The sequence below is a fragment of the Piliocolobus tephrosceles genome, chromosome 20, assembly GCF_002776525.5.
Source record: "Piliocolobus tephrosceles isolate RC106 chromosome 20, ASM277652v3, whole genome shotgun sequence".
In the NCBI taxonomy this organism is placed as follows: Eukaryota; Metazoa; Chordata; class Mammalia; order Primates; family Cercopithecidae; genus Piliocolobus; species Piliocolobus tephrosceles.
Window position 1 is genome coordinate 42,518,074 of NC_045453.1, and position 20,931 is coordinate 42,539,004.

Sequence of the window (20,931 nt, forward strand, 5' to 3'; positions counted from 1 at the left end):
TTGCTCCACTGACTCATGTGTGCCCCACAGAGATCAAGAACACAAATTCTGGAACCAAATTGCCTTGTTCTGTGTTGCTACTCTTGGCTGTGTGGCCTGGAGTATGTTCCTCAACCTCCCTCTCAGGGCTCTATTTTCTCATCCCTACAATGAAGAAAGCAGAATCTACACCATGGGGTTGATACAAAGATTAAACAAGTTCATGCATATAATTTTACATTGACTCAACCGAGTTCCCAGTAAAGATTAGCTATTCATATGAAAACTGTTTTTAATTTAAAAATAAAAATAGTAACTGGGAGTAGAAGGTGTGTGTGTGTGTATATATATGTGTGTGTGTGTGTGTGTGTATCTATACACACATTTTTATTTATTTTAAGAAAAAGGTAAAGCACAAAGATGCTATGGGGAGGCCAGGAAACATGTATTTAGAAGCTGCATGTTGCAGTAATCAAAGGCAGAGCAAGAGAGTGGAAAAAGTAAAGTTTCCTGTATAATGACCAAGATCTTACAATGAAAAAGGGTAGGGGTTTAATGTTATCTAACAGCTGTACCCACGCCTTGAGTCTCCCAGCTGCTGGTACCTCCCCAAGTGCCCTAATTCTAATTCTCCATGCCCCAACTGCAGCCACAATTTCATTGTGGGAAAAAGTCACAAGTAAATAAAGCACCCTGAGGCCAGTGTGCTTTATTCTTTCTCATCTCCCAAGGAATGGCAGCTCATGTATATTCACTAGAGGGAAGGGAAGAAGGAACTCATCCTCCCTGCCACACACGAGATAAGTCACCCCCTTGGTCGGGTCGGGGAGGGAGAGCCCCCAGCCAACTGCAACACAATCTTACTTTGCCAGTGAAAGCCAGAAACGTGGTGTGTGAGCCCTCCCATTGCCCTAGATGGTCTGCACACCATCTGGAAAGGTTAATGGCATTTGTTTCTTTCTCACTTGGAGATTCAGGCTCAGGTCCAGGCTCCAGGTTTCCATTCAAATGCAGGGTGAGATTTCTCCTGCAGGAAAGAGCAGCTGCAGCAGGAGGCCACAAATGTCTTACTTCACAAAAAAATAAAAGGAGATTGGCCTAGAAAATAAAAGGATTTGACTAGAGAAGTGTTTTGTCATATTAAAAAAACCCCAAAACACTCCTCAAACTTTCCTTTGGTTGTGTCCTTCACTTCTCCATTTTAAGACTGCAAACTCAATATTGAAGGAATACGCTGCACTGCCATTTGTTGCAGCTCTGTTCACAATAGCAAAGGTATGGAATCAACCTAAGGGTCCACCAATGGATGAATGGGTAAAAATGTGGCATATACATGCAAGGGAATACTATTTGGCCGTAACTAAGAATGAAATCTTGTCATTTGCAGCAACATGGATGGAACCGGACATCATCATGTTCAGTGAAAATAAGCCAGGCACAGAAAGATAAATATCTCATGTTCTCATTCATATGTAGGAGCTAAAAAAGTTAATCTCATGGAGGTAGAAAGTAGAATGATGGATACCAGCAACTAGGAAGGATGGATACCAGCAACTGGAGGGGAGATGAAGAGAGGTTGGTTAATGGGTACAAACGTACCATTAGGTAAAAAGAATAAGTTGTAATATTTGATGGCAGAGTAGGGTGACCACAATGAACAACAACGTATTGTATATTTCCAAGTAGCTAGAAGAGAGGACTTGAAATGTTCCCAACATGTAGAAATGATAAATACTGAAGGTGACAGGCACTCTAAATACCCGGAGTTGATTATTATATATTGCATGCATGTGGCAAAATATCACATGTACCTCGTAAATATGCAAAAATATGTATCCTATATGTGTTTTCTAAAATTACATGTATTTTATTTTATTTTTGGGGTTATTTTTATTTTTGGGTTATTTCAACCTGTTGCCCAGGCTGGAGTGCAGTGGTGTGATAAAAGCTCACTGCAGCCTTGACTACCCAGGATCAAGGGCTCCTCCCACCTTAGCCTCCCAAGTAGCAGGGAATATAGGTGTGAACCACCATATCTGGCTAATTCTTAAAATTTTTTTTTAGAAATGGGGTTTCACCATGTCGCCCAGGCTGGTGTGGAACTCCTAGGCTCAAGCAATCCTCCCGCCTCGGCCTTCCAAAGTGCTGGGGTTACAGGTGTGAGCCACTGTGCCTAGCAAAAATTATATTTATTAAAAAATAAAATAAAATTGCAAGCTGAGTCCTTCTTGCCTGATGGATTAACAAGTACAGATAAGGCTTGTCAGGAGCTCAGGGAACACAGAATAATAAGACTGCAGCCTAGCAGAGTCTGATAAAATATCCAAACTCTAGCTGGACCTAGGATGGGCAGGGAAAGGGGGTATGAGAAAGCAGAGGACAGAGAAGAAGATGGGTCAATCCACACTGTAGCAAATGCTGTGTATTTCACCTGTTCACATCCTGCTCCACCATATGCAAAAGCATGGCCACCAGGGGTCTATGGAGCTCCTAGGTGCCAATTTCAAATTCATAAAGACTGAGATTGACCTGAAGATGGGCAGTACTATCCAGGACATAGGTGTCACTGTATCTGAAGTCCTAGAAGGAGCCAATCAGGGCTTTCACTACAAGTGCCACCAAGGGAAGCTGTGACTGTAAGAGGGCTGGGTGGCTCAGGAGGTTGGGGAGGGCCAGTGTAACATCAACAACTTTTAATTAAAATCTCACCATTTACTCAGGGACCCTACCAACTTTCTGGATCTGACACACAATGGTCGACCTGAGAATGTGTTGGATAACAGGATGCCTACTTTCTGAACACAAGCTGCTAATTGCTCATGGCGATTTGTACTCATTTGCACAGTCAACATATATTCCTTAACCCATTTATACTGCTTAGGACAAAAATCCTGGACTCTTCCATGATTTTCTCCATCTCATCACTCCTATTTCCAACTGACCTGAAAACTCTCTTGGTATCACCTCCAAAAAGTATTCTAAAGACAGCAACCACTTCTTATCTTTACTCCTGACAACGCCACTCAAGTCTTACCACAGGCTTCCTACCTGGTCTCCTGGTCACCATCATGCCCATGTAGGATCCTTTCCCCACCAAGCAGTTGGGGTGATAGTCCCAGAATATAAATTGCATAAAGGTCAACAGTTTAAAACTCTCCAGTAGCTTCCCAATGCACCCGCATCCTCAGCATGACCCAAGGCTGGACATGATCTGCTTCCGGCTACCACCTCTCTGAGCACTCCCAGCCATATTTCCCTTCTTCACCATGCTCCAAACTGGCCTATTCCATGATCCTCAAACATGTCAAGCTTGCTTTTGTATGAACATTTACTATTCTTCCCATCTGGAAGTTTCTTTTCCCAGATCTTGGTTGGAGTTGCTGTCATGATTTGGGGTTTCTTTGAGGCACTTCCCTTGATCACCCTCGCTAAAGCTGTTCCTCCACCTTCTCCACTATTCACCACCCATCCCATTATCCAATGCATTTCCATCAATAACTTTTGTCTTCTATTATCTGATCATCGATTGGTTCAGATGCTCCTTGCCTGTGTTCTCCCATGGGTCTGCGAGCTCTAGGAGGGAAGGAACCTTTCCTGTCTTGTTCACCTCAGTATGCTTTATGCTTTGTGCCTGCCCCTAATAAGCAGCGAATGGAAGTCCACATGAAACCAATAATTCTGTTTCGTGACTGTGTCTCAAATGCTACCCATAGAGTTTGTGTTGTTTCAACTCACTTTGTCTTTGGTGTATCTGGTGGCAACTTATGATATTCATTCATCCATGCACCCATCTGACTACCCAGGCGTCCCTAGAATAGTCCCTGAGCACGTCTGTGCCAGTTGATGGGCTCTGTGAACTGATCATATACCTATCCTCCCCTACCCTGTGTCAAGGGCAGCATATCAGTTAGCCAGACCTTTATCGAAGATGCTTGAGACCTTACCATGTACCACACTACTCTTGGTGCTGCAGATGCATGAGGAACAGGCAGAGACGGGCTGGGTTCTTGGGGAACTCATAGCCTAGCACAGTGATTCCCTCAGCAGAAAAAGTGCATGATGTGTCTAAGCAGACACAACATCCATTTCACTGTTGCCAGGGATGGGGATGGTCGATGGATATGCCTCTTCCTATTGCCCTTGGCCTTGCTGTTTTCTTACTCTAGCTTGTGAGCCTAGAAGACCAGCATTTTACACTGTTCCTGGGGGCAATGGCTGGCAGTTTGCTGGGATGGCACATTCCTTCTGCTCAGAGAGTGACTCATGTTCAAAACTGCACCAAATCAGAGACTACATTTTAAATGGTGCCATTTTCTTCACAGAGTGGACTGTCTTAATATTTTTTTCATGGCATTATGCTATCAGTGCTTGCAGAGGTGTCTTCCCTGGAAACTCTTTATAACACAGTAACTTCTCTCTTATTGGTTTCATGTGGACTTCCATTCACTGCTTATTAGGGGCAGGCACAAAGCATACTGAGGTGAACAAGACAGGAAAGGTTCCTTCCCTCCTAGAGCTCACAGACCCATGGGAGAACACAGGCAAGGGGCATCTGAACCAATCGATGATCAGATAATAGAAGACAAAAGTTATTGATGGAAATGCATTGGATAATGGGATGGGTGGTGAATAGTGGAGAAGGTGGAGGAACAGCTTTAGCGAGGGTGAAGTACTTTCTTTAACTCTTACCATGCTGTATTGCTTTTTCATAGCATTGGCCACCACCTGACTCCATATATCTTCTCCCTATCTCACTATCCCACTATATTAATATCTTTCTCTCTCTCTCTCTCTCTCTCTCCATCTATCGGTCCATCCATCCACTCATCCACCCACCCACTCACCTATCTACCAATCTATCATCTCTGTTGAGTATTTAACATTTCAAAGCCTACTACTAGAATGGAATTTTTTCTCTAGTGTCTCTTCAGTGCGTGAAACTCTGCCTGGCACATAGTAAGCTCTCAGTAAATATTTGTTAAACCAGTGAATGAACTTACTGCCCAAAGAAGACTATAATACAAATTTCTCCCTAGAACACAATCAGTGGACTACGACTCTGGCTTTAAATTCACAAATAATTACGAGACAAACCACCTTTAATTCACATTTTTGTGTAAAGACGGGCCTGCATTTTTAGATTCTAGGTGGTCTCAGGCCTCAGGTGCTGGCGTGGTTCATGCCATAGTTACCTGGACTGTAGCTTCTTGGACCTAGGGCATGAAGTCTGGTCTGCTCTGTCACTGCCCACACAGTGCCCTACATAGGGGATTGATAGGAGGGAAGACCAGGGAGTCCTCAGTGGACACTGGCTGAAGGAACAGAGGTGGAAGCCTTCCCTGACTGCTACACATACATTTTTGTGACTTGCTAATGTCCTGTGTGCCCTTTTATCAGTTGAAGCTTTCCAGTGCCTCTTTGCCCTGGGGTGGAGTTTGAAGGCCATGACTGGAATCCTTGGCCTCCCCTCACTTGGCATGCAGGCTGGCTCTGCCTGTGCAGAAAGGACAGGTGTGGAGAGGAGAGGTCTCTGTGCTAAGGCTGGGGGTGCCTGGGCCCACCTGGCAGTTATGGGGTTCAGGAGTGAACGGCAGGGGTCCAGCAGGAGAACGCAAGCTCAGCAGATGCCACATGTTGCAGCAGTGGGGAAGGAGGCATTTGCTGTGCCACCAGTCCCTTTGCACCCAAGTATGCCCCTCTGATTACTCGCTGAGGTGGGTTTCATGGTGATAAGAGGGCACTGAGATGTGAAGGAATATTGAGGACAGCCACGCTGTGGAGGGAAGGTTAGGGCGTGAGGCCCCTGGTCTAAGTTGACTCTGGGAGCCAGGCTTGAGGAAGCAGTTACCCTGCTTTGCCTATGTTGTTTAGCTGGACCCGTGCAGCCCTCAACGTCTCCCAACTCACTGGTTCTGTGGCTGACACATTACTCAGCCTCTCTGAGCCTTGGTTTCCTCGTTTCTCAACAGTGTCTTTCTCCAGAAGTTATTAAAAGGATCAAAATGAGTTCACATATGTAATGCTGCGAGACAGTGCCTGCCACAAGGTAAGTACTGTAGTTGTGCTTGTTAAAGGGAAGCATACATAAAACAAGCATCTGCCCCTCTGACTGGCTTTTGTCCTCACTATACTTAACCTTCAACTCAGGTTCAGCTACTTGCCAGGTTCAGCTACTTGCCTGGCTACCTAGTCTCTACCTCTTTCTGTGATTTTGCTAACTGGTGACCTGGCTTTGGTTCAATTAGCCATGGCCTCACGTGGCAGATTCTTGCTAAGAGCCCCACTTGCCTGTGATAGGAGGCAGTGTGGGGAATACGGTGTCATGGAAAGAAATGACATTTGTGCCCCAAAGATGGACTCTCACCTTAGGACAGTGCTCAGCTGCGATGGTGGTAAGACTCTGGGCTCCTTGAACATTGGAAGTCTTTGCCAGCCAGGTACGGTGGCTCACGCCTGTAAGTCCAGCACTTACAGGCAGGCAGATCATCTGAGGTCAGGAGTTGGAGACCAGCCTGACCAACATGGCGAAACCCCATCTCTACTAAAAATCCAAAAATTAGCCAGGCATGGTGGCAGGCACTTGTAATCTCAGCTACTCAGGAGGCTGAGGCAGGAGAATCATTTGAACTCGGGAGGTGGAGGTTGTAGTGAGCCAGGATCGTGCCACTGCATTCCAGCATGGGCAACAGAATGAGACTCTCTCTTTCAAAAAAAAAAAAAGAAAGAAAGAAAAAAAAGAAAGTCTTTGCCAAGGATGTAGGCAGTGAATTTCAGGAGGTGAATATTCCTTCCAGTAATTTTCATGGTGCTCCTTGAAAGTGAGTTTCAAAAGAAACATGAAAATTACTCACTTTCAAGGAGCATCATGAAAACTACATGGAAGGAGTCCTCAATGCTGGCTATGAGAGGTTCCTGCTTTTCTCTTCACATTTCTGGAATGATGCATCTCAGATACACCCAGGTGTGCCATACTAAAGGGAAATGATTGCTTCATTTTCTTTCCCCCATTGCACAGTGCTGATTATGAGTACCTCTCTTGCAAACCCAAATCCAAGCAACAGAACTAACAAAACATTGCCATAATCAGTCTAAATCATTTCCAATGGCTCTACCCACTATTGATTTGGCCATGGAGATAAATTAGATGGAAGGACTCAGAGGAGTGCTTAGTCATGTGTGATGATTTAGAGACTGCCTGGACAACAGAATAAGAAGAGGACAAAACCCCTCACTAACAAATGGGCAATGATTTAAACAGACTTTTCACCAAAGAAGATGGCAAAGAAGTCTGTTAAAAAATGCCCAACATTATGACTTATCAGGGCAAGGCAAATTAAAACCGTAGCGAGGTGCCACTCATGCTCAATAGAATGGCTAAAATGAAAACAAAACAGAACAGTACTGATAATACTAAGCGCTGGTGATGATGTGGGGCACCTGGAATCCCACATGTAGGTGGTGGAAATACAAATGGCTTAGCCACTTTGCAAAGCTGTTGGTGGTTTCTTACAAACATACTTAGCGCACAACCCAGTAATCCCATTCCTAGGTTATTTACCTGAAAGAAATGAGAGCATATGTCCACACCAAGACCTACAGTGGATCTATGTGCATTTTTTCCTTTGTGTTCTACCAGCCCAGGGAAAGCAGACATTGAGGCAGCACATGATAGTGCATAGGCTTTGTCCTGTAGTCATTTATGTCTGCTTTTTATAATAAACCAGAAACTGTGTATTTGGGGTGGAAGTGATTAGATTCTTAGCTCTGGAGGGAAGGGAGAAATGGTTATGTGTTTCTTGATTAACCTAAACCAATTGAGTAACTAGTTCCTTTGCCACAATGATTGGTTTAGGGATGGTCAGGTGACCTAAGTTGGCCCAATCAGATTTTTGTTTGATGATGCTATGGGGGGATGGGGAATGAGGTGTGGCGGCCAAGGAGACATCCTCTTTCTCTTTCCTTGCCAATGTGGTATGTGTATATGAGGCCTGAAAATGCTACAGTTATTTTCTGCCATACAAAAAACTAGTCTGAGGAAGGAAACAGAGGAGAGTAGAGATAAAAGAATCACAACAATGGGACTGGAAGTCCTGATCAAGCCATACTTGATGTTCATTTTCCTTTGTGCTTTTCAGAGACACCAATAAATTTATTTCATTTAAGAAACCAATTAGAGTTGGGATTTTTTTGTTTTTGTTACCTGAGACTGAAAGCTTCTAATTAATGTAGATGTGGATCTGAGAATGAATCTGATTTCAGGAGATCATATCAAAGAAGTAGAACAAGCAAGACACAAATTTTGTGAGCCAAGGTCAAAGCTAACACAGAGATCTGGGGTGAAGTTGTAGAGGCAATGAAAACAGAGCAGCACAGAGCCAGCTGGGTGGTCTTAGTAGAACTCTCGGCCTCAAACCAACAGCATCTGTCAGGGGGAGATCAGGTATGGGGCCCTGTCAGGACCTGGCCTTGAGGGGGTTGGAGTGGGGATGACCAAGGAAAGAAACTACGAGGGGACAGTGCAAGAGACAGCCTCAGGCAGATGGTCAGTCATAGGACTGGGGCCTCAGCAGGACTGTCTACCCTGCCTGGATCCACTGCTGGAGGCTGCCTCTCATCCAGGGCCACGCTTTGTCTAGGACGAGCCTGCAGATGGAGCTGAAGCAGGTGAGCTGCTTTTCTGATTCAGTTGGCCTGGGGCTAGGGCCAGGGCTCTGTTTCTAACAGGAGTCTGCCTCCTGATGCCACAGTCTGCAGAAGATGCCGGGAGAAACCCAGTTTTACTGGGTGTGGTGGAATTCACTGGCTGCCTCAGCTGGACCTGACCTTGGCCTTGGTCTACTCCTGCACCACACATTCTGCTCTCTGCTACTCACAGGATCCTGTATGGAAGCACCCTGGCTCCTGGGTGAGGCCTTCTCCCACACCTGCCCCCTTGGTTTCTCGACAGATCACTCATTCTCTTCTTTGCAATTTCATCTCCCTCCTTGGAGTGGATGTTAGGCCTCCAGCCCCTATTTTTAGGTTTGGCAAAACTATTGGCATGTGGTTTTTGGCCTCCTCTGTCCTCTGTCTCCAGCTTCTTGGAAAATCTGGATGTGTCTCAGGATTGGAACAGGGGAGATGATATGCTGGGTTTTGTCTAGGGAACAATAAGTTAGAAATAAAGGCATATGGGGTAAGCTGGGGTAGCCTGTGGGTCTCCTGCTGTGTTTATTAGCCTGAGTCGTCCATCCGTGGTGGAAGCAAAAGCCCAGCTGTGGGAGATGCCATCTGAGTATAAGAGAAACTTCTAGCTGCACATTGTTTGGGTTAAGTACAATATTAAGTTGGTGCAAAAGTAATTGAAAGTAATGGCAAAAACCGCAATTACTTTTGCACCAACCTAATACTTCCATTGTTGATCATGGGCTACCACCATTTTGCTAATGTGTCTGTTTTCTTGGCATTGACCCCAGCTCCCACGCCCCAAACTTCCAAAGAACACATAAAATCCAAGGCTAATCATAAGAATGCAAAGATAACATCTGGAGATTTTAAAATCATAGATTCCCCCATATGGAAGGAAAATGGAATTTATAACCAACTGATGTGAGCTGAAATTCAGTCTTAACTACCTCACAATAGACCCTTTGCCATCTGGGGTGGGGGGTACTGAATTCCCCAGTATCAATTTTCTTGCCTGTAAAGAAGAAGGATGATAACTATCTTAAAACTCAGTGGGTGTGTTTCTGCAAATATTTATACAGAATCTAGTGTGGTGCCTGAATGTTAGAGAAGCTTAATAAACAGTAGCTGTTATTTTTAACATTAGAGGAAATTCTTTAAATGCAACATGTCCTGGCCCTAGACACTTTATAGCCTGCCTAGTACTAAAGCTTCTGTTTCATCTAAGGGAGCTGAAGATGAGACCCACCAAGTGGATTGTTTTAAAGCCTTTGTCTTGAGTTCGTAGCAAATGCTTTATTGTGAGCTCATTCATATTTCCCCACCTTTACTATTTCAGGCCCTTTCCACTGCTGTCCCTAGATCTCTTTGCCTGGGGGTTTCCCCTAGGCCCCAAAGTCCACTCTGCCTGGGCCCAGCAAGCTTGAATGCTGGGGAATTAATATCCCTTAAGAGCAGTCTTGAAGCAATGAATGATGGAAGCTGGTGGATAAATACTATAGCTTCCCTGCCTCCTTACGTGAGATAACTTAGTGGCTCTCCTGTTAAACTGTCTCCCAGTTCCAGTTCCCACAGAAGAATTAGATCTCAGTTGCCCATAGTGATAACTGGCTTGCTAACACACTTTCCTCCGCTCCTTTCTCTTCCCTGCCTTCCTTCCACACTGTCCCACAAGCACTTCCTGGGATCACCTTTCAAATCAACTGTTTGCACTTGAGTCCTTGCTTAGAGTCTCCCTGGGAAACCCAAACGCAGGCGGATTTCAATTCAGAGGTGCAACCTCTGGGTGCTGCTAGGGTTTGTTTAAACGAGCCAGTATTATTTGAAGAAAGGCAAATCCAGCCAAGATGAGACGGGCCTTGCCAAAGAACATCAGGCACATTTCGCCGATGCCAGTAGGGCTGATGTTGGAGCTCTCTATTATAAACTGGAGCCATCTGCCGGCCTGTAATAACCTGAATATGAAAGTCCTAACCTGGGATGCAGTTAAACTGAATAATTTCTATTTGCGGTTATGCATTTAAATCTTCACATGCTCTGAACGGCAGATTGAAATTCATAAGTACGTTGTTTTACAAAACTGGCATGAAGTCCTTTCAATACGATGTGCACAATTCATTAGTATGTTGCATCAAGAGCTCAGTGTTTTCTCTTTCTTGTTATTGTTCTTTGTTTTTAAATGAAGGAAACTTGTAGGACCACAGCCTTGTAAATGTCTTGCAGTGATGCCAAGAGCCTCTCTGTAAGCCACTTTCTAAGCAGCAATTTCCTTTTTGTCCCATAAAACTCCCCAAAGCACCTTAGGCGAACACTGAAGCGAGGGCTATGTTTGCAAACTGCAAATACAGCAGACATTTAATTACACTGAATTCATCAAAACCCTAATTGAGACAGGAACTCAAACCTTATAGCTTAATTACTTTAATTTCAGATGGATAACAGACTTGGTCATGTGCAACCCTCCATGCTGAAATTCGTAGAGGGAGGCCCACGGGCACTTGCTGGTAATTCTCCCAGCCAAATGAAAGTGCAGATCAACATAAATAAAATGCTAAGTGACACCCATGATTGGATTTATTAATCACTTCAATTCCCAATATCCAGCCTTTGCCATAACATTCCACTGCACCAACTCCACCACTTGGGAGAGCTTCTCCCTGTGTGAGGCTGGGAAGCTGCCATTTCTTTTTTTTTCCCTCCTACTGATAGACAGCACAGAAGTAAGTAAGAGTCTTTTGAGATTGTTTTTCTATGAACATCTCCTTACTTTGATTTCCACTTAGAAGACCTTCTCCCTGACTATCCCTTCCCTTCCCATTGAGTATCCTGTGTCTTTTAATTAAGCTGTAGACACCCTTGACCGTTAGATAAGTTCTATCAACGAGTTGGTCAAATTATCACAGTGACCTCGGTGGAATTTGGAGGTGAGAATCCCAGGGATGCATATTCTGAGCATTGCTGGTGGTGTCTAACTGAGACTGACTTACCATGTAGAACAAGTGCTATTACCATGTAGAACGGGTGCTATTACCATGTAGAACAGGTGCTATAGTTCATCCTGATGGCAACACTAGGAAGTAGGTGTGCTTATACCCACTCTATAGATGAGAAAAATGAGGCTTTGAGAACATAAGTAACTTCTCCAAGGTCTCACAGCCAGAAAATGGCAGAATCAAGATTCAAACCCAGACCCACCTGATTCCCCAGCCCATGTTCTTCCAAAACATAATTTTGCTTTCTCTGCAAAGACTTGAAGGATCCTACACAACCCTGAGCTGGATGGCCTTGAAAATCTCCAAGTGGGCACAGGACAGGAAAGTCAGAAGGAAAGGTTGGCATCCAGAGTCATCGCATGGACTGCTTCTCCCAACAGTCATGGTTGTTACTTCTGTCCATGGCTATGGGGTTGTGAGATGAGCCAGCAAAGACCTTCTGGAGTGAGTGAAGGGACAAACACCAGCATTTTTTGGAGTTCAGAGAGCCCTTTGCCTTTGATGCAGGTGTTCCAACCAAGCTGGGATGAGCCATGTTGCTAATGAGTGATGAGCCACACATGCATCCAAGCCATTTCATAAGTAATTAGTTGTGTGGCACTGACTAGATGCTCCCCAGTCATTTGTTTCATTTCTCTACATTATCTTTCCTCCTCTGGGCTTGCTTTTGAATCAAGCTTCAGGTACAAATGATGAATGAACTAATGACAACACTAACAACAGCTAGACTAATAACCATACTGCTGATGGTGACAATGCCAATTAGGAGAGTGCTAACAGCGACAGACTCTTCTGTTGTTCATCTCTGGAAGGCCACGGGCAGGTGTCCAAGGCAAAGGAGAGCCAGGGAAGTGCAAACAGCACCAAAGGCAAAGGCAGAGACACATTTTAAAAAAAATACTAACTACATTTATGGGAGATTTAGAAAGCACATATTGTGGGTCCACAAAATCTAAGACATGAGCTCACTGACCGAAAGGATGACAAGAGGGAAATCATTCAGTCTAGGGAGCTGAGCAGAGCTCAGTCACCATATACTGGGAGCCCCTTCTCCTGAAAGAAGGAACCCGTCCACCTGTGGGTCCTGGAGCTGAGTCCCGATGAGATCCAGGTATCCCTCTGCGTGTCACCTGAAAGCAACTGACACACCAGGCAATCCAGACAAATCAACAGACATGAAGATGACAGAAGTAAAAATGGGCAGCGGAGAATGCAATGGTGGACCAGGGGTGTCCTGCATGGAGACCCTTGAGTCTACATCAGCGGAACGGGCAGCACGGGGTGCCCCTTGCCGCTGTTGTGAGGTAAGGGGCCTGGCAAAGGGTGTGGGGAAGGCTGCCCCAGGGCTTTCCTTAGCCCCGTGACCCAATCAGCTGCTTCTAGTAGAACAGCGCACTGTTCATATCAAGGCTGCTGATCAAGTGATTACGATCAACAGTTTCCCTGATACTGAAAGTGGAGTAGCCTCCATGAGCTTTTGGAAGTGACTTTTACTAGAAGATACACAAAGTTGTGGGTATTTGGGAAGAGACCTCAAGCTTGTGTTGTTTCTGAATAAAATTCCTATGGAGAAATTTAGGATATCAGAGTTGGCAAAGCAGTTGCAAACCCTGCAAACAAACCTCCAGGCGCTGCTGCAGTGTCCTGTAGTCTCAGTCGCCCAGAGCCTCCCATGCAGTGGCTTCTGAGCACCTTCCCCAAGCTTTCCAAAACAGACACCAGTATTCATAAAGAACACAGATAGCAGGACACCACCTGGAAGTGGCATCAACTCCATAGGTAAACTGCAGGCTTGCAAAGCCCTTCATGACCCCAAAGGCACGCTAAAACAGAAAAATGAAATGCTCTACTATAGTCGAAAAAGGTTAGACTGTGTCCTAAACCATGATGACTGCACATATTGTTTAGCAGATTCTCATGTATTTTACTTCCACTGAGCAAAAATCATACCTAAAAGTGTTCTAGGCTATTCTAGTTCAGATCAGTAGCATACCATAATGAGTGTGGAACCCTTCAGATTATAACCTACATCTTTCAGGCTGGTTAATTATTTATGTGGACCTGAGCATTCTATATTCCATCAACATGGCGACCAACTAATGGTGGCTTACCAGTTTCCACTTCCAGCTGGGCCAGCCTCCTGGGATGTGAGGTCCCAAATCACTGCTGCCCAAACCACTGGGCCCTGATACAAGTTGTGTTCCAGCAAGACAATCTCCTGCCTAAACTCCAGGACTCCCCTTTCCCCAATATCACATTTGCCATCACAAAGAAGCCGCCGGTCTTACCTGCCCAGCAAAGAGCCCACAGACACCAATGATGCACAGGATGTTGAATACCGCTGAGCCCACGATGGTGCCAACTCCCACGTCACCTTTGGTGATGAAGACCCCTGAAACACAGATCCCACATCAGCCTGGCTGCTGTGGCCCTGTTGCATTCCAAAGTGGGCATGGGGAACCTTTCATAAGCATTAGATTGTTCTCAGAATCTACAGGAAACAGCTGAGGGTGGGGAGAGCTTTCTAATCTACAGAGGGATGACTGCTGCACAGGAGTGTGGGGGGCTCGGGGTCTGGGACAAGTTCATGCACAGTAAAAGCATCACATAAATAAAACAACAGCAGATGGGAGGCTGATGTTCTACTCATTGGGGCCCCTGGGTTATCATTTTCTATGAGGGGCAGAGAGTCTCGGTCTGGGGGCCATCTCTTCCCAGAGCCCCTTTCCTTCAGACAGTGAAGGGCTGAGATGTCCCTCAGTCTGTCACCTACCTATGACCGATGTGAACAGCTCTGGGGCCGAACTGCCCGCCGCCATGAATGTGGCCCCAGCCACATCTTCACTGAGGTGCAGGCGCTACAGAGGAGCAAAGACAAAGCACAGGTGAGTTGGGATTCCATCCGGGAAGAGAGGTGACTGTGACAACAAGTTCAAGCCCTGAGAAGCAAAGCCTGGGGCTTCACCGAGAGCAGGAACAATGGAGCCTGGGGCTGGTACTTAGTCCCTCTCAGCCTCCTTCTCCTTCTCACAGAGCCCAGCCACTGTTGCCGAACCCCTGCTGAGCCAGAGCTCCTCCTCAAGGGACAGGTTTAGGGAGGGAACTGCATGTCCTTATGAGCTAAAGCCTCTTGGGAAGATCTAGGATTCCCCCAGGGGCTGTGCAGATGACAGTCAGGAGTGGAGGTGGGCCCATGGGAGGCCACAGCAGATGGTACATCTGAGGCTATGATGGGGGCATTCACCTCTTTTCTATGGGAGCATTGCCCAGTTCCCTCAGTGTGGCCAGATATTCTGATTTTTAAGAGATGCCAATAATCCAAACTTTTATGCAAAACTTCCTGATTTTTGTGATACTAGGCTGATCTCAGGCTAAATGAGGCTCATGGTAACCAGTTTGTGAGTCTTTAGGAGGTTATGGAGGCATGCTGGGGTGTGGATGTGGGGATCACCCTCCTGAAACCCACTCCTCTTCCTTGAGGCAGTCTGGAAACCCCGGGATCAGAGAGTGGGAGTAGGGGCTTAAAGCTGAGAATGAAGGTAAAGAGGCATCAGCCCTGCCAAGATGGAGTTTATACAATGAGCTCTCCATGTTACCCTGTTTGTTAAACCAAAAGGTGATTTGCAAGAAGACAAGGCAATTATATATTAGAGGCTGGTTACCAGATTTTGCATTTCTGCATTCAGTCATGACCCAGAAAGTATGCTGCTGGCTGCCAGCATACTTGGAGTATGACAGTTCCCTCCTGGCAGTCAAGCTTGAGTGACATCCTCCTCTTCCAGTGGCACCAACAGCTGCACTTCCTTGCTCAGCCAGAGAGGGGCAGTGTGGCCCTGGTGTAGGTCACTGGCCTCCATTGACTGACTCACAATAGTTTGCAGGAGGAGTCCTATTTGAGGATTTTGATCTAGGATCCTGGGTCGCTTTGCTGTCGGCTGGACAGCGAAGCTTCACATGGGATGCTGAGCAGACCCTAAGATGGAGGCACAGATACTGCAAAGTTGCAAGGTGAGGCTGTGAGGGGTGCCCAAGCACTCCCGTCCCATGGAGCTAAGAGTTTGTGAGTGAGGTAGCCTGACCCACAGCTCGCAGCAACCTGTATGCTTTGCCAAGACCTGCCAGGAGGCAGGAGCTGTGTGTTGCTGTGGTTCTGTCCTGCTGGGGTATTAGTTGTAGTATCCAAATCTTGGGTTCATGTCCAGTTCCCCTCTCTCCTTCATCCAGCCAGTTTGTTTCTTCCTCTGTACCTTCTTACACCCCTCCATCATCCTCAGTTCACTTCAGCCCTGGCAACGTCTCACAGGACTCTAGCCTTCTTGACTCTGGACTCCTATCTACCATGACAGAGCTCTCAAAAGCCCTCCCCAGCTCCTTCCAGAGCTTGGAATAATTCCTAACGCCCAGCCTGGCATGCAGGGCTGCCGGTATGCTGGTGCAAAACCCCATCTTGGTTTTGCGGCTCAGATGTTCTCTCACCAAATACCCTTCCTCAAAATACTTGGCCACTAACACCTTCCCTCTAAGGGCTGCTCTAATCCTGCCCCTTGCATGAGCCCTTTCTTGATCTCCTCCCAACTCTATCCCTCACAGCATCAATCTCTCCTCCCCCTACTCTCTCTCTGCACTTGCCAATTCCCTGCCACTTCCTCCAGCCCCCTGTGGGTATTACCCTGGAGCTGCTCTGCAGCTAGGAGCCCTGGGATGGGATGGGACACACTGTGTGTGATCTAGTTTCCTCCCAGCCCCTGGCATAGAGCTTGGTCCAGGCAGAGCCCAGCTTAGTGCTGGCATCAGAGGGGTGAGTAGTGTTCCAGACCTATTGTCACATCCTCCGCTGCCCCAATGTCCCACTGCTGTCCTGGAAGCCTCCACATGGGTCCCAAAGCCTCCTACCCTCCCCATCCGACTTCATCTTTCCTAGATGAAGCCTGCTCTGCCCAGGGCTCTGCCTCATGGTCCTTGGGGATGCCAGGCCCTTCCCCTCACTGAGCTTTGGTTCATGTTCACTCTTCTTCTTGAAATGCCTCTCTCCCTTTCCACCTCAGTGCAGCCGAGTCTATCTACTGTGGCTTATAGGATTTCTCTAAACTCTGGAGGCCCTCTCTGCATGTCCTGCCATGATATCTTGGCTGTTCAAAATCTAGGCGCTGCCATTTCACACAAGCAGAAAGTGAGGTCCAGACAGGGGAAGGGGCTGGCATGGAGCAGGTGCTTTGCAAGCACCAGGGCTGGACCCCAATTTCGGATCCTGGATCACTGCCTTTATCTCCTTCTCTTTCTCCCAGTTTCTCTTCTTTGCCTTTTCCAGAACTCCACATTTTTCTGCTTTTAACTTTAAAGTATTTGAGACTGAGTGAGAATCTGCCCTGACCTCCAAGCAATGATTTGTTGAATCGTGTGGATTTCTCTCCCTACTCATCTTTCACAAAAGCTGGAAACAACATCCTTCTGTGTTTTTCTGCCCTACTCCCAGTTTTAGTCTATGAGCAACCATGAAACACACAATACCGAATCATTAAAAGGTGATTAGGGAAAGCACAGGCAGTTAACAGAGCCCAGGGCTGAGAGGCCCTCTAGGCCACTGCTGGTGGACCCACACCATGATCCTCTCATCTTGTGAGAAAGTGTAACTGCAGGGAGAATTGATCCCACGACTCTTAGAAGATGTAAACATGTCAGGATCTCTATCTCTAAATACATGTAAGCTCTGACCTCAGCCCACCCACCATTCACAGACGTAATGTTTCCCCAGCAATTAAGGCTGTTTAAGGTCCACGGAGCCAACACTGTCTTTACAGGAGACAGGCACGGGGCACCTATTGTTGTTATATGAATCTTGCTTGTAAGACCAGATTCAGGGTGGAAGCAGGGAGAGCCCAGGAAAAGGTGGTTGCTCTTCTGTGCCCACTCGTCCAGTATCGCTGTGGGTCCGGGCAGTGCAGCCAGTTCTAACAACACCATGACCTGATCCAGGCTCGTCTCTGGATAGGGGAGCAGCAAAAAGTCTGAAGACTTGGGACACAGGCTGACTTGGGCTCAAACAGTGACTCTCTGCCTTGACCCAGGGCAAGTTGCTCAGCTTCTATAAGCTGTGGTTTCCTTGTTTGTAAAAAGGGGATAATATCAGTCACCTGACAGAATTCTTGAGATGATTAAAGACAAGTAGACATAGTTACACACACTGTTTAGTGACTGAACCATATTAGGGACCTAGTAAAATAACACCCCCCACTTAAACATTTTCTTTCCTTTTCCTCTCCTTAAAACTTTTTTTGTTAAAAGACTCACCCCGCCCTCTTTTTCTGCCATTTTCTGGCTCACTGATTGCCTCCCCCTACAAGGGCGTGGGTATTCACAGGTTCTGTGGATTTCCTCAACTGAGTAGAACACGTGCTGACAGCTGTACTGACATTTCCAGAATATAATTTTGATGTTCACACCAAAAAATGTGCACGAGAAAGAGAGAGAGTGGTTTTGCTCTGCATGAAGAATAAACCACCCAATGGTGGTATTTCAGAGATCACAGAGGACTCCAGTTACAGGTGAGGAACACCTCCTCCCCTTCAACATAAGGTCACCCTACTCCCAGGTGGCAGTCCTCCGACAAAGGGCCTCCCCACCTGCCCACTGTGCATTTCAGACGCCACCTCACTTACTCTGTGCTACCGTGGAACGGAGCCCCTCCTGTGGCTCTCTAAATATTCTTACTGTGGGACACTTTTTATTGATTTAAGTATCCAACACGAACTTCCAGGATGTAGAAGTAACTGTTTAGGGTATGTGGTTCGCTAAGTCTGCGGTTCCTGGACCAGGCAGCAGCCTCAGCATCACCTGAAAAACGTATTAGAACTGCAAGTTCTACCCCCTCCCACTCTCCCAAGACCTACTGGATCAGGTACTCACGGGAGAGAGAAGGAAAGGGAAGACACAACCAGTTTTGAGAACTACTGGCATACAGAAACCGAGTTCCGGACAGATGTGTCTGAGGGAGATGCCTTCTGGAAACAGGGATTCTGAATTTAAAAATAAGTAAATAAATAAAATGGAAAGCTTTCAGATAAAGGAAACTACATTTCCAAACAGACAAAGAGTTGAAAGAGGCAAAGAATGAAAGAGTTCTAGATCTGCTGAATATTTTTTGATGAAAGGGGTTTAACTTGCCGTTCGGCCTGGCATGCACCGTGATGATTTCTAACAGGGACACTTTCCTGATCTCTGTGGCCAATTCTTTCATGTCAGTGCTTCCACTTGGAGCATTTCTGTATATATACAGAGAGAGGAAGCATGGCAGAGGTATGCGGTTGGAGGTTTTTAATCCTGTGAGGACCCCAAGGATCATCAAAGGAGAGTTATAGAGGCAGAAGAAAACGCAGGAGACAGGGGTAGAGGAAATGACAGAGAGAAAGGAAGAGTGAGTTTAAAAGGAAAAGAAAATGGGGAAGGAAAATACAAACAGCACCATTAGTTAGGTCAAAATGGAGTTGGGGAGGTTGGTCCTGTGGGTTTTCGTCTGATTATTGATGGGTGTCATGAAATGCTCAGTGGACTGATGGCACTTTTGTGCTAATAATGACCATCACTCTCAAACATGCTGATGCCTGGTGGTTCCACCGCAGCTGCCCTGCAAGGGCTCCCCAGGACCTTGGTGAGGAGGCTGGAACAGTACAGGGCACAGGTTTAGTCCCCAGTCTGGCTCACACATACCAAGAATATGAGGCACGTACCTCACAGATCTTTTCCAAGGAAGGGACGAAGAAGTCATCACACACAATGGCCAGCGCATAGAACATGTATATGGCCTGGAAGAGAGGAGATAAAAGGGGTTAAAGTTAGAGGGAGGCAGAGCCAGGAAGATGAGGGTCCAGCCACCCTCTGCTTTGATAATGTCTTTGTCATCGTGAATTCAACATCTTAAATACCAAGTCTTTGCAATGCCCACAACACTTCCCTGTGACCTGGTCCCAGCTTCCTCTCTGATGTTATCACCTGCCACTCTCCTTTTGCCCACCCCCCTTTCCATGAAACATGCCATGGATTCCTGTCTCAGGGCCTTTGCACTTGTTCTTGCCTCTGCCTGGAACACTCTCCCGCAAGATAGCCCACTGGATCACGCCGTCACACCCCTCAGGTCCCTGCTCAGATGGCAACCTCTTTCGCCCACTCCCATTTCTTTCTATCTCATTTATCTCTTTGGTTTTTCCTGATATATTACATGTTAAATTAATTCACCTGTTGTCTGTCTCCTCCACCAGAAGTTCATGAGGATACGATGTCATATAATTAATTTCATGTAATTATTGCCATATCCCCAGCAGTCAGCACAGGGCCTGGTATATAGTAGGTACTCCATAAAGGTATGTGAAATGAGGGAATAAATAAATGGACACTTCCAACTGAACCTGTTTACTCACCAGATCCCTGCAGGAAAGCTTTGCAAACTTGCTTCTGCATCTTGGTCAGCTACGACCAGGGTATCACCTGGAATTCTACCTTCTGGCCAGAAATTGCCTCTCCACTCTATCCAACCCCACATTTCCTCTCTAACTAATGAAATCTTACTAGGATTTCAGTGTTGATTGACCACTCAACATCCTTTTCTCACTCTTTCCTAAGAAGACCCCAGTTTTGTCCAAATATCCACCATGCCGCATGTGGAAGGTGACCCTATCCTTTTCTCCAGGAGTGGATGCTGATTGGTCAGTCAGTATGTAGTATTCCTTAGCTGTGGCTATTGGTTCAGAGGTGAGCACATGACCTAGGCTGGCCCAAGTTTAGAGCAGGAAAGGCTTTTAGTTTTTGCCAAAGGGAGCCATTTCTCACCCTCTGTTGCTGGTTGTGGAGGAGGAAGCCGGGAGCCCTCATTGCCGCTGACAGTCATATTGAAGGAATCTGACTTGAGAGGAAGTTGACCCTGAGTCAAAAAAAACCTAAGCCCTTGATAACATCCCTGAGTCCTTGATCAAGTGCCCACCCTACCTCTTGACTTCATAACATACCATGAGCACTGTTGAGGCCAGTTTGATTTAGAACATCTCTGTTACTTGCTTCTCAAAGCATCTAATAGGTGTGGTTCAAGTTCCAGCAACCACAGCAGTGACATTGCGTTCATTTATTGACCTCCCAGTCTCTTTTCCTTTTGAGAAGTGCTTCTCAGGATGGGAGTCATACATCCTCTCCAACTCACATAGGGCGCAGACACATGACCCAGGATAGCCATAGATCATCCATGCCCTGTCACACAGTGGAGAGTCAGGGACAGGTCTGTAAGGGGCCAAGCAGAGATAAATGGAGAAGC

The 20,931-nt window shown here is 46.3% G+C and overlaps 1 protein-coding gene across 4 annotated transcripts in view; it reads right to left on the reverse strand.

Annotated features, from left to right (window-relative positions):
* Window positions 1-20,931, reverse strand: part of SLC24A3 (solute carrier family 24 member 3) — a 498,810-nt gene that overhangs the window by 119,161 nt on the left and 358,718 nt on the right. For all 4 annotated transcript variants that reach the window (XM_023217772.3, XM_023217771.2, XM_023217770.2 and 1 more), the window contains exons 4-6: window positions 19,361-19,435; window positions 14,410-14,494; window positions 13,925-14,028 (exon numbers count right to left, since the gene is read on the reverse strand). In XM_023217772.3, the coding sequence (XP_023073540.2) occupies window positions 13,925-14,028; window positions 14,410-14,494; window positions 19,361-19,435 (264 nt within the window). The remainder of the gene's footprint in view (window positions 1-13,924; window positions 14,029-14,409; window positions 14,495-19,360; window positions 19,436-20,931) is intronic.